A 12,924-nucleotide genomic window follows, 5' to 3' on the forward strand; every position below is an offset into this window, starting at 1 on the left:
GATGGGAGTAGTGCAGAGTACAGAGGATGGGAGTAGTGCAGAGAACAGAGGATGGGAGTAGTGCAGAGAGCCGAGAATGGGAGTAGTGCAGAGAACAGAGGATGGGAGTAGTGCAGAGAACAGAGGATGGGAGAAGTGCAGAGAGCCGAGAATGGGAGTAGTGCAGAGAACAGAGGATGGGAGTAGTGCAGAGTACAGAGGATGGGAGTAGTGCAGAGAACAGAGGATGGGAGTAGTGCAGAGTACAGAGGATGGGAGTAGTGCAGAGTACAGAGGATGGGAGTAGTGCAGAGAACAGAGGATGGGAGTAGTGCAGAGAACAGGGGATGGGAGTAGTGCAGGGAACAGAGGATGGGAGTAGTGCAGAGTACAGAGGATGGGAGTAGTGCAGAGAGCAGAGGATGGGAGTAGTGCAGAGAGCAGAGGATGGGAGTAGTGCAGAGAACAGAGGATGGGAGTAGTGCAGAGTACAGAGGATGGGAGTAGTGCAGAGAACAGGGGATGGGAGTAGTGCAGGGAACAGAGGATGGGAGTAGTGCAGAGTACAGAGGATGGGAGTAGTGCAGAGAGCAGAGGATGGGAGTAGTGCAGAGAGCAGAGGATGGGAGTAGTGCAGAGAACAGAGGATGGGAGTAGTGCAGGGAACAGAGGATGGGAGTAGTGCAGGGAACAGAGGATGGGAGTAATGCAGAGTACAGAGGATGGGAGTAATGCAGAGTACAGAGGATGGGAGTAGTGCAGAGAGCAGAGGATGGGAGTAGTGCAGAGAACAGAGGATGGGAGTAGTGCAGAGAACAGAGGATGGGAGTAGTGCAGAGAACAGAGGATGGGAGTAGTGCAGGGAACAGAGGATGGGAGTAGTGCAGGGAACAGAGGATGGGAGTAATGCAGAGTACAGAGGATGGGAGTAGTGCAGAGAGCAGAGGATGGGAGTAGTGCAGAGAACAGGGGATGGGAGTAGTGCAGAGAACAGAGGATGGGAGTAGTGCAGAGAACAGAGGATGGGAGTAGTGCAGAGAACAGAGGATGGGAGTAGTGCAGAGAACAGAGGATGGGAGTAGTGCAGAGTACAGAGGATGGGAGTAATGCAGAGTACAGAGGATGGGAGTAGTGCAGAGAACAGAGGATGGGAGTAGTGCAGAGTACAGAGGATGGGAGTAGTGAAGAGAGCAGAGGATGGGAGTAGTGCATGGCGTTTTGCAGGGTATGAGTCCTGCACAGTACACACAGTGAGTGCAGTTTCCAGTTTCTCTCTGCGGTTGTGCAGTTCTGCGATTACTCTTATTTTGGAACCCAGAGTTCTCCGTTATCTTCCTCTATATTTATTCCAGGGTCACACAGACATGAGGCACAAGCCCGGGCCCAGCCATACAGGGGCAGCTGGATCTATACTTGCACATAGTGCTGGTTATTTCACATCAGAGGAGTCTAAGCTCAGATGAGATGTAGCAGAGCTCAATGTCCTATTTTACTGTTTGATGCCGTCTAATTACAGGATCTTATCATTATCCGTTACCTGTTCCTGCAGTCCTATGCAACATGTGCAAATTACAGCTCTGATCTCTGCCACATCTCAGTGTAGAGGTCGGCTATATCTCACCATACAGCTCTGCTACATCTCACTGCACAGCTCTGCTACATCTCACTGTAGAGGTCTGCTATATCTCACCATACAGCTCTGCTACATCTCACTGCACAGCTCTGCTACATCTCACCGTAGAGGTCTGCTATATCTCACCATACAGCTCTGCTACATCTCACTGCACAGCTCTGCTACATCTCACTGTACAGCTCTGCTATATCTCACCATACAGCTCTGCTACATCTCACTGCACAGCTCTGCCACATCTCAGTGTAGAGGTCGGCTATATCTCACCATACAGCTCTGCTACATCTCACTGCACAGCTCTGCTACATCTCACTGTAGAGGTCTGCTATATCTCACCATACAGCTCTGCTACATCTCACTGCACAGCTCTGCTACATCTCACCGTAGAGGTCTGCTATATCTCACCATACAGCTCTGCTACATCTCACTGCACAGCTCTGCTACATCTCACTGTAGAGGTCTGCTATATCTCACCATACAGCTCTGCTACATCTCACTGCACAGCTCTGCTACATCTCACTGTACAGCTCTGCTATATCTCACCATACAGCTCTGCTACATCTCACTGCACAGCTCTGCTACATCTCACTGTAGAGGTCTGCAATATCTCACCATACAGCTTTGCTACATCTCACTGCACAGCTCTGCTACATCTCACTGTAGAGGTCTGCTATATCTCACCATACAGCTCTGCTACATCTCACTGCACAGCTCTGCTACATCTCACCGTAGAGGTCTGCTATATCTCACCATACAGCTCTGCTACATCTCACTGCACAGCTCTGCTACATCTCACTGTACAGCTCTGCTATATCTCACCATACAGCTCGGCTACATCTCACTGTACAGCTCTGCTACATCTCACTGTACAGCTCTGCTACATCTCACTGTAGAGGTCGGCTATATCTCACCATACAGCTCTGCTACATCTCACTGCACAGCTCTGCTACATCTCACTGTAGAGGTCTGCTATATTTCACCATACAGCTCTGCTATATCTCACCATACAGCTCTGCTACATCTCACTGCACAGCTCTGCTACATCTCACTGTAGCGGTCTGCTTTATCTCACCATACAGCTCTGCTACATCTCACTGTACAGCTCTGCTATATCTCACCATACAGCTCTGCTACATCTCACTGCACAGCTCTGCTACATCTCACTGTAGAGGTCTGCTTTATCTCACCATACAGCTCTGCTACATCTCACTGTACAGCTCTGCTATATCTCACCATACAGCTCTGCTTAATCTCACCGTACAGCTCTGCCACATCTCACTGTACAGCTCTGCTACATCTTACTGTACAGCTCTGCTACATCTCACCGTACAGCTCTGCTATACCTCACTGCACAGCTCTGCCACATCTCACTGTACAGCTCTGCTATATCTTACTGTACAGCTCTGCTACATCTTACTGTACAGCTCTGCTACATCTCACCGTACAGCTCTGCTACACCTCAGTGCACAGCTCTGCCACATCTCACTGCACAGCTCTGCTATATCTTACTGTACAGCTCTGCTACATCTCACTGACAACTCTGCTACATCTGTACGATACAGTCTAGGATGTAAGTGATGGGGGAGGTGGAATATAAGGCAGATACATTGTCATATCTGTTACTACATTGTATACACTGAGTGGTTACTCCTATGTTTACCTTCATTATATAGTGGGAGAGATTCATACATAAAGTATTAATAGGAAATGCAGAGACCAGTATGATAGACAGATAGATAGATAGATAGATAGATAGATAGATAGATAGATAGATAGACAGACAGATAGATAGATAGATAATAGATAGATAGGTAGATAATAGATAATAGATAGATAATAGATAGATAGATAATAGATAGATAGATAATAGATAGATAATAGATAGATAGATAGATAATAGATGATAGATAATAGATAGATAGATAATAGATAGATAATAGATAGATAGATAGATAATAGATGATAGATAATAGATAGATAGATAATAGATAGATGATAGATAGATAGATAGATAATAGATAGATAATAGATAGATAGATAGATAGATAGATAGATAGACAGATAGATAGATAGATAATAGATAGATAGGTAGATAATAGATAATAGATAGATAATAGATAGATAGATAATAGATAATAGATAGATAGATAATAGATAGATAATAGATATATAGATAGATAATAGATGATAGATAATAGATAGATAGATAATAGATAGATGATAGATAGATAGATAATAGATAGATAGATAATAGATGATAGATAATAGATAGATAGATAATAGATAGATGATAGATAGATAGATAATAGATAGATGATAGATAATAGATAGATAATGGATAATAGATAGATAATAGATAGATGATAGATAATAGATAGATAATGGATAATAGATAGATAATAGATAGATAGATGATAGATAGATGATAGATAGATAGATAATAGATAGATAGATAATAGATAGATAGATACTAGATAGATAGATAGATAGATAGATAGATAATAGATAGATTATACATGGATAGATAATAGATGATAGATGGATATATAATACCTATGAGATACATATTAGATAGATAATATTGACCACTTTCCATTGTATGAAGTCCATGGAGTCACATAATTCGTCAGCTCATAATTTAGATAATTGACAACACACTGGATATTAACACTTGCATTGCCAAAGAGAAAGTCTATAAGGTGGGAGCACCAATAAGAGGATAAATCAGTGTATTGGGTGGGGAGCACTAACTTTTTGCAGTGTCTTGTACCGAATTACAAATGTATCCATTGCATTAGATCAGGAGGAAATGTAATAATGATTAATAATATTAGTGTAACCTGAGCAGGTGGTCTGGATGGTCGTGCACTAGGGGGGCATTGCTGGCCTCCATCCTCTGAACTCCTCTCCCTCTGCTACATCTGCTGAGATCACAGAGCTCCCCACCAGCCAGGCATCTCACAGAAGAAAAATCAATGTTCGCTTAGAAAATTACAAATATGCTGCTTAATGATCCGTGTAAAAGATCGACTCAAACAAATCTGCTCATCTCAATATGGATCCACCCAGCAGAGATTTATCTACAGAGGTCACAACAAGAAGGAAAGACTCATTGACCACCAAAGAACCCCAAGAAACTCTACAGGGGGAGAGATACATTGAACATAAAAGACAAGTCGCACATTTTATAGGAAAACTTCTATCTGCTGCAAAGTTCTTAAAACTTTATTTTTTATAGAAGGACAAGTCCTGAATCCCAATTCTGAGAGTTTAGATGATCCATTTATCATTGTGGTCACAAGACTGAAGGCTGGAGCACTGTAACTACTGACTATTTGCTTGCCCAGCATTTTCACATCACGATGGCAAACATGACCCCAGGCACACTGCATGTCATGTAGCACTATCATGGATATCATTTAGCAATCATGGCCAGCCAGCAGCTTGGATTTATAGGACTTTAGTATCTAGAAGTCTACAGGTTGTGCATAACAGATCTACTCTACCATAAAAGCCATAAAACAAAACACCAAATCAAGTCCTACAATGGACTACTGAAAACCAAGAAGTCTGTAATGAAGACTCAAAGAGACAAGTAGGAATGAGCTTGTAGATCTTCAGGACCTGAGAATCTACAGGTTATATTCTTACAAAGTTTCATTACCAAAGTAGGAGATCATCATGCATTCCCACCAGCAAGTTTTAAATCCTTCACTACTAATCCCAGTAAAGGCTTGATCATGCCTAAGAGAATCCACAAGTTACTTACCCTAATGATTAATATAATAGTCAAGAAGCCAAGGAGACCATGCAATCTTCTCGGTTGATGTCCTTCACCCAAGCTCCAGGATTTGGGAAACTACAGGTTATTTTCTTACAAAAGTCTTAATATGTTACAGATCAACCAAAGTAGGGGCCCACCATGCATTCCCACCAATAAGTTCTAACTCTTTTACTTGTAATGCCAGTAAGACTTGAGCATTGCAAAAGAAAATCCACAAGTTGTTTGCCCTAGTCAGGAAGTAAGAAGCCTAGGAGACCATACAATCTTCTCGGTTGATTATCAGGATTTGGGAATGCACAGGTTGTGTTCTTACAAAAGTCTCAATATGCTACAGACCCCCAAAGTAAGAGGCCACCATGCATTCCCACCAGCAAGTTCTAAATTCTTCATTATTAACCCCAGTAAAGGCTTGAGCATATCTACGAAAATCCACAAGTTACTTGCCCTACTCAAGAAGCCTAGAAGACCATGCAATCATCTTGGTTGATCTCTAGGATTTGAGAATCTACAGGTTGTGTTCTATAGACCACCAAAGTAGGAGCCCACCATGTATTCCCACCAGCAAGTTCTAAAACCATCACTTGTAATCTTAGTAAGACTTTAACATTGCAAAAGAAAATCCACAAGTAGCTTTCCACAGTCATTAGTATGATAGTGAAGAAGCAAGAAGCCTGGGAGACCATGCAATCATCTCGGTTGATGGTCTTCACCCAGTACTTCCATTTTAAAGCTACAGAATGCTAATAAAACATCAAGACCCGACAATAGAAGACAATGCACTTACCAATGGTGGTGATGACCGTGATGGCAAAGTAAAATGAGCCTGCAAATTTCCATTGGACTCCTGCCCGGTGAGGCTCGGACTGCATGATGACCAGCTCCAGCTGCCGGTAGTCCTCGCTGGAGATGTTATACTTCCCTTTAAGGCGGATCTCCTCGGCTTTAAGCTTCTCTTCCTCTCGCATTTCGTAGTCGGACTCCAGTGCATCAAAGACCGCGGCCCCGACCAGCAGATAAGTGAACGTGCAGATGATGAGGGACAAAGTCCGCACGTTCTGCCGCTTCATGGCCACCAGCAACCGGCTTGTGAGGGGATCATGTCCCCCCGTCCTGTCTGAGAGGGCGCAGCAGCCGCTGGGAAGTTGCAGACAGCAATGGCTGGGCTGGGCACCTGGAGAGTGGGAGTGGAGGGGGTGGCTGTGATGGTGCTGCTGGTGGTGGTGGTGGCTGCAGGGCTGGTCACCTCTCCCGACTCCCTGCTCGTGTTCCTGGGAAGAGGAAAGACACAGAAGGCTACTGGATCTCCTGGACCAGGTCCCCTGCAGCCTTGAGGCTCGGCTCAGGACTTGCCCAAACCAAGCCGTCCCAGTGCGCACTGCCATCAACAAGACCACCCTCTGGCTGTTACTCTTCCTTCTCCAGCAAGACCACCCTCTGGCTACTATTCTTCTTTCTCCAGCAAGACCACCCTCTGGCTACTATTCTTCTTTCTCCACCAAGACCACCCTCTGGCTACTATTCTTCTTTCTCCACCAAGACCACCCTTTGGCTGCTACTGTTCCTTCTCCAGCAACACCACCATTGGCTTCCTTCTCCAGTAATATCACTCTTTGGCTTCTAGGCTTCCTTCTTCAGCAAAACCATCCTTTGGCTTTCAAGCTTCCTTCTCCAGTAAAACCACCCTTTGGCATCTAGGCTTCCTACCCCAGCACGACCACCCTTTGGCTTCTCAAGCTTCAATCCTTCCTTTTCCTGCAAGACCACCCTTCGTCTTCTTGGATTCCTCCTCTAGCAAGATCCCCCTGTAGGCTGCAATCCTTCCTTCTACAGCAAGACCAACCTTTGGCTTCTAAGGCTTCCTTCACCACTCTTCAATTGTCACCACCTTGTTTTAAGAACACAGCACCCTTTGATCTCCTCCTTGGGTAAAGCTGAGTCAGAAGAGCCAGCTGTCAAGAAGTTCACATCACTTTAGTCTTCAATTTTTGCACCCATCCAACTGGTATTTGAGAAGGCAACTCCTAAGAATGATTGTTCCCTGAAACAATATGGTGGTTTTCTGTATTACCTTACAGACAGTTAACCAGTAGAAAAACATTTGCTCTTAAATAAATGATTATTTGGGATGGATTCCAAGAAATAATGGGGTATCCAGAGCTGAGTAGACAAACAAAGGGGCTCCATATACACTTAAGCGGAAATAAAACTTGCAAGGTAAGTTTGTAATATGTTCTGTGGTCTTATAATGTTGGCTATAATGTGGTCAATGGCTTCTTATTGTAAGGATCGATGGCAGATTACAGTTCCCCCTGAGGCTCCTTCTTATTTCTTAGAACATTCATCTTCCCATAAAAATAACAAAAAAAAAATCAAAATGTTGCAATGGTTGACCTCAAGACTCTTAACACCTTCCATGTAAAGTTGGCCAAAGTCAACTCAACTGAGGAGAGGACAAACATAAGGTCAATCAGCAAAGATATCCTGAAGAATATAATGTATTCCAGGGAAAGTGGGAGAGCTTAGAAAGCCCCTTTCAGTGGGAGACTCATCTTCTTCAACATCATAGGTGGAAACTAGACCTGCACATACATTGGGGATCACCAACCTCAAGTTGTTGGAGTTGGCGTTTTGCAGAAAGTGCAATGCATTAATTATAAATTTAGGTGATATTGGGAAATAGCCAGAATCCAGTCCTTTCCCTCTTGCATACATCAAACAGAGGAATGAAGCTTCCTTGGACTAGGTGCATGAAGAAGACCAGTTAAGGCTGAGGAGGCAGGGAGCAGCAGCCAAAGCAGGGTGGTGTCCAGACAGTCGGGTCATCTGCACCATGCATCAACTGAGGATCACAAAGCCAGAAGAGTCCCATCATCCCAGCTCCAGATCTGGGTGCCAGAGCAGCAGGTGAGTGCCTTATTCCAAAGCTTCATCTTGTAGCAGAAGCCTCCTGTAGCTGCTCATCTGTGGTGGCCGCCCATGGATGGAGAGCTGCAGAGGGAATTACTTGGACAGGATTTCAGCAGCACATTGTGTCTGGAAGCTGAGAGACACCATGGATGGAATCAGCCCCACATTATCCCCATCCCCTGCTCTCTGCGATCATCCCTCTTGAAACTCTACACAACCTTCTGTTTCATTCTCTCCCTGTTTCTCCAACTCTCCTCCCCCAGTGTTATCATGTGAACACTCCCCTAGAATAAATTAATTCTTGAGGGAATCACTGGGAGCCTGCACCACGTGGTTTAGTGTTTGAAGCTGTAGGTGGGGGGTTGTGGGGGCAGGATTATTTTTTTTTTTTTTTTGGGGGGGGGGGTTGGTTACATCACTTGCATTAATGATGATGAAGCATAGAGAATGGGAAAGAGGAGACAATGTCAAACTGCGCATCACTGCAAATGCTGGAGGAGCAAAAAACAAGAGAGAAGATGCAGCTCAAACTAGGACAGAGGAGGTTATGACTCTGCTGCGATCTGTGGGAGATGATGATCTGCATCTGTTGCTGGGGATGGCTGTGTGATGAGACTGGCTGCACTCAGGTCCTGCACAGCCTGGACTGGCACTGCAAGGGTTACTGATCAGCTGACAGAAGGGACCTGTGGGGTGCAAGGTGGTCTGAAGATGGGGTCACCCCCAGTGCATCCAATGCCTCCTTGTCAGACGATGCTCATGTCTGAATAGTCAGAGATGCTGGGGCAGGATGAAGGAGGGGATGTCACACTTGTAAGGAGCATTGCTGCCACTGACGAGGATCCTGAGCTCATTCCTCCAGGATTAGTTCTTCTTGAAGGAAAAATGAATTCTGTAGCCAGGGATAATGCTGGGCTCGGAAACATGGGGTGGGGGTGGGATGTTTGCTATTAGATATCCTATTATTATTATTATTATTATTTTTATATTTTATTATTATTATTATTATTATTTTATTTTTATTATTTTATCATCATTATCATGTGTTATTTATTATTATTATTATATTTTATTATTACTATATTTTATTTTTTAGTATTCAGATTTTATTACTGTGATTATTATATTATTATTTTTATTAATAACAAATATGTTATTATTATTTTCATTGTGATTATTAATACTACTTTTTATTATTAGGATTATTATAGTATTATTAATACATTTTCATATCATTAATTTTATTATTTTATTATTATTATCATCGCTATTCGTGTTATTATTATTAGTATATATTTTTATTATTATTATTATTATATGTCATTCTTATTATTAGGTATTACTATCCCTATTGCATATTGTTGTGTACATTGTATGATTACTAATTACTATTATCTTTAATTATATTTAATCACTATTATACATATATTATAATTACTATAGTATATTGTGACAAATTGTATAATGACTATTAATTAATCATTACTATATAGTAATTGTTATTATTATTGGATGAATTTCATTTTTAATATATATATATAATACATATGTTTGTGTGAGTATGAAGCAGAATTATGTATTATAATTATAAATAAATGCATTATTTATTCATAATTTTAATATTCATTCTAATCTATTGAAGCTTAAGTATGTTTTTTAATACTTAGTTGCAAGATTTATAGACTGTTGTATAACTTCCATTTAATATATTATTTTAATCATTCTATATATTTTTTACTTTTTTGTTGTTATTTACTTGGTAGTTAATGTTTCCTCCCTACGCTTTGTAATATTTCATATATGTAATATAGTTGGTGCGCACAACCGTGTGCGACCTGGAAGTAAGGCCGTATTCCCATGTAGCGTTTATCAGTTTAAGCATATTGGATGGGATTTCCTGCCCACTGTGCATTTTTGGTGCATTTTTCCCTAAAGTCTTATATGTGGAATCTGAAAAAATACATGTAAAAAACATAAAAGTTTCTTCTAGTTCAGAATCTCAGCGTTTCTGCATTAAATAATGTATCAAAAATACTGCATCAAATCTGCCCCAAAAAATGCATCAAAAAGTGAGAAGTGCATAAAAAAAATACAGCAATAATCAGATGTGTATTTTAGTGCAGGAAAAAAGCAGCGTCATCCCATGTGGTAACAAGGCGAAGAGTCTGATTACATGTGGCGGCTTTATGGAAGAAAGTTTTGCAACTTTCCTAATATTTTTAAGGCTGGAAGCACAAGCAGATTTATATGCAAAAAAAAAAAATAAAAATTGGATGTGGATCCAGCAGGAAGGTAAAAAAAAAGTCATTTTTAGTTGCAGAAATTTCTGCGATAAATCTGCAATTAATTATTAATATGCTAAATATTATTATTATTATTTTTTTTTTTTTAAATTGTATATATTTATTTTTTATTTCTTCTCTCAGGGTTTCTCCGCTTTAAAAAAAAAAAACAACTATGGAGATAGCGATTCCCGCTACTTTACAATAGAAAGTAAATGGCCTACTGATCTTCCCCACAGTGTCTAGAGGAGCCGCCATGTAATGAAGCGACCAGCTGCTACACCGTAGCCCGGATTCACACCAGTGTATTATGTAAAACTGTCCGTTTTTCATCCAGAAAAAAATGAAAAATTTTTCATCCATTTTGCCATCTATGTGTCATCCGATTTCCGTTTTTGACATCCGTTTATCAACAATTAAACAATGTTACAAGACCTAGTATAGTTTCCTATGTTAACGATTGCAATGGATCCGTAAAAAATAGATGGCGTCTGGGCTTTTTTTTAACACGCGGATCATGGGTCCATCGATTTGCATTGGCGACATGCTATCCGTTTGGCATAAGGACAGCGCATGACCATAACATTTTCCCCTAGAGATGGCGGATAAGTTCCTGCCTATAGGACGGCTGGAGAAAGCAGAGTACAGCGCTCTGCTGTTTCCACCAGTCCCATAGAGAATGAATGGAGCAGAGATCGAGCATTCGCACTTCTGCTCCATTCAAGACCGGTTCCCCGGTTTCACAGCCCCATTCTTGGGACTTTTCGGACTGTTGTGTCCAGCAAGCAAAGAATAACTCAATTTTTAGTTAATTAATTATTAATATATTGATTAAATCTCATTTTTATGCATTTATTTTTCATTTATTTCTCATTTCTACTTTTCATTACACCAGCTATGGAGACGGTGATTCCTGCTGTCGCAACTGCTCATTTGCAGAGCTGCACAGCACAGCTCCGCCGACTGTATAGTGGCCGCTGCTGGGTACTGCACATCCGCCACCTATTCAAATCAAAAGAGGGTGGATGTCCTGCGCCCGGCCGCGACCAGAAGCTGTGCTCTGCAGCTCCTCAACTGAGTAGTTCCAGCCACTGCTGACACTGGGAACAGCTGATCGGCGGGGGTTCTGGGTGTTGCACCCCCACCAATCAGACATTGATGACCTATCCTAAGGATTGGCCATCAACATTAAATTCCTGGAAAACCCCACAAGTATTATACAATGTTAGGAACTATCATTAAAATTTTGACAGGCTGCAATTCACATTACAACCACTAGGTGGCCACATATAGACACATATAGCATATACCTCTCCCAACAGAGTATCACACAATGATATATATATTTTTTTCTAAGTCAGTCATCTCAGGACTTCTTCAGTCAGAAGGAAAGGCAAGGAAGGACATATCTAAAGTCATCAGAAAGCTATACATTACCTGCAATGGATGCTGCACCTTGATAACACCCTGACATCCATGAACGCCGATAGACTAATGCAGGGATCAGTTCATATTTCCTACATCCCATGAATGAGCAGTGACTATAAAGATCACAAAATTAAAAAATGACCAGAGGAATCTCTGTGCAGACACTGGAAAAGCAAAGAAAGCTGCAGAATTGTGATTTCAGCTCTGGAGTACACACTATGAAATACTGTATATCGGCTGTATAAGAATGAATGTCATGTATAACAATGTTTTCGGTTATGGATGCAGACACAATGGGATTTTCTATATGGACTGGATGGAGAAGTAACCGGCCGCCGCTCGCAGGATTGATGCTACATTTTTAACTAGTGGGAAAAAAAGGTGCTGAGATTTTTATCTGGTCTCCAAGGAGATTGTGGGGAAAGGCGCCTTGTGTGCAGTCAGTCACCTTCCCGAATCAGCCCCCCAGGAGCAGGGAGGAAGGTGCGATGTGTTAGAATAGTGCCACTTAAAGCCATTAAATAAAAATGCATTAAACTGAGCTCACGTCAGGGAAAGCGAGCGCCGGGCTGCTGAGGTAGGGGAAAGAGCCCTGCACGTACATAACGCGTCCTGACATCTTCTAATACTTACATTTATGATGATCCACTAAAACGATAAGAAAATGCGGATGAAGATCACATCACATTAAAAGCTCACGCATAAAATAATGACATGAGAGACGACGACAACTATTTAGCTTCGAAGACGGTAAAATGAGCAAAAGTAAATTTTACTGCGTCTTCAGCTTTTATCGTTGGGTAATTTTTAGCTCCAGCATTCTGTTAATTTGGTTCATTTTTTTTTTTTTCAGATACAGAGTTAAAAAAATGCTGGGTAAAGTAATTAAATGGTAAACTTCTGTCTGCCTGAAG

At 41.8% G+C, this 12,924-nt stretch overlaps 1 protein-coding gene and 1 long non-coding RNA gene across 2 annotated transcripts in view; one reads left to right on the plus strand and one right to left on the minus strand.

The window, feature by feature from the left end:
- Positions 1-8,584, minus strand: part of KCNK9 (potassium two pore domain channel subfamily K member 9) — a 350,358-nt gene extending 341,774 nt beyond the window's left edge. The window contains exon 1 of the mRNA XM_073679925.1: positions 6,178-8,584. Within this exon, the coding sequence (XP_073536026.1) occupies positions 6,178-6,775 (598 nt within the window). The 5' untranslated portion in view covers positions 6,776-8,584. The remainder of the gene's footprint in view (positions 1-6,177) is intronic.
- LOC141266054 (uncharacterized) lies at positions 6,050-11,016 on the plus strand. Its single transcript, XR_012320189.1, has 2 exons — positions 6,050-7,607; positions 10,727-11,016. It is a non-coding gene; the product is annotated as an uncharacterized lncRNA (long non-coding RNA).
- Positions 11,017-12,924: the final 1,908 nt, after the last annotated feature.

Source organism: Phyllobates terribilis, unplaced genomic scaffold (genome assembly GCF_046119375.1).
Source record: "Phyllobates terribilis strain yellow unplaced genomic scaffold, ASM4611937v1 Scaffold_4__5_contigs__length_816908805, whole genome shotgun sequence".
Classification (NCBI taxonomy): Eukaryota; Metazoa; Chordata; class Amphibia; order Anura; family Dendrobatidae; genus Phyllobates; species Phyllobates terribilis.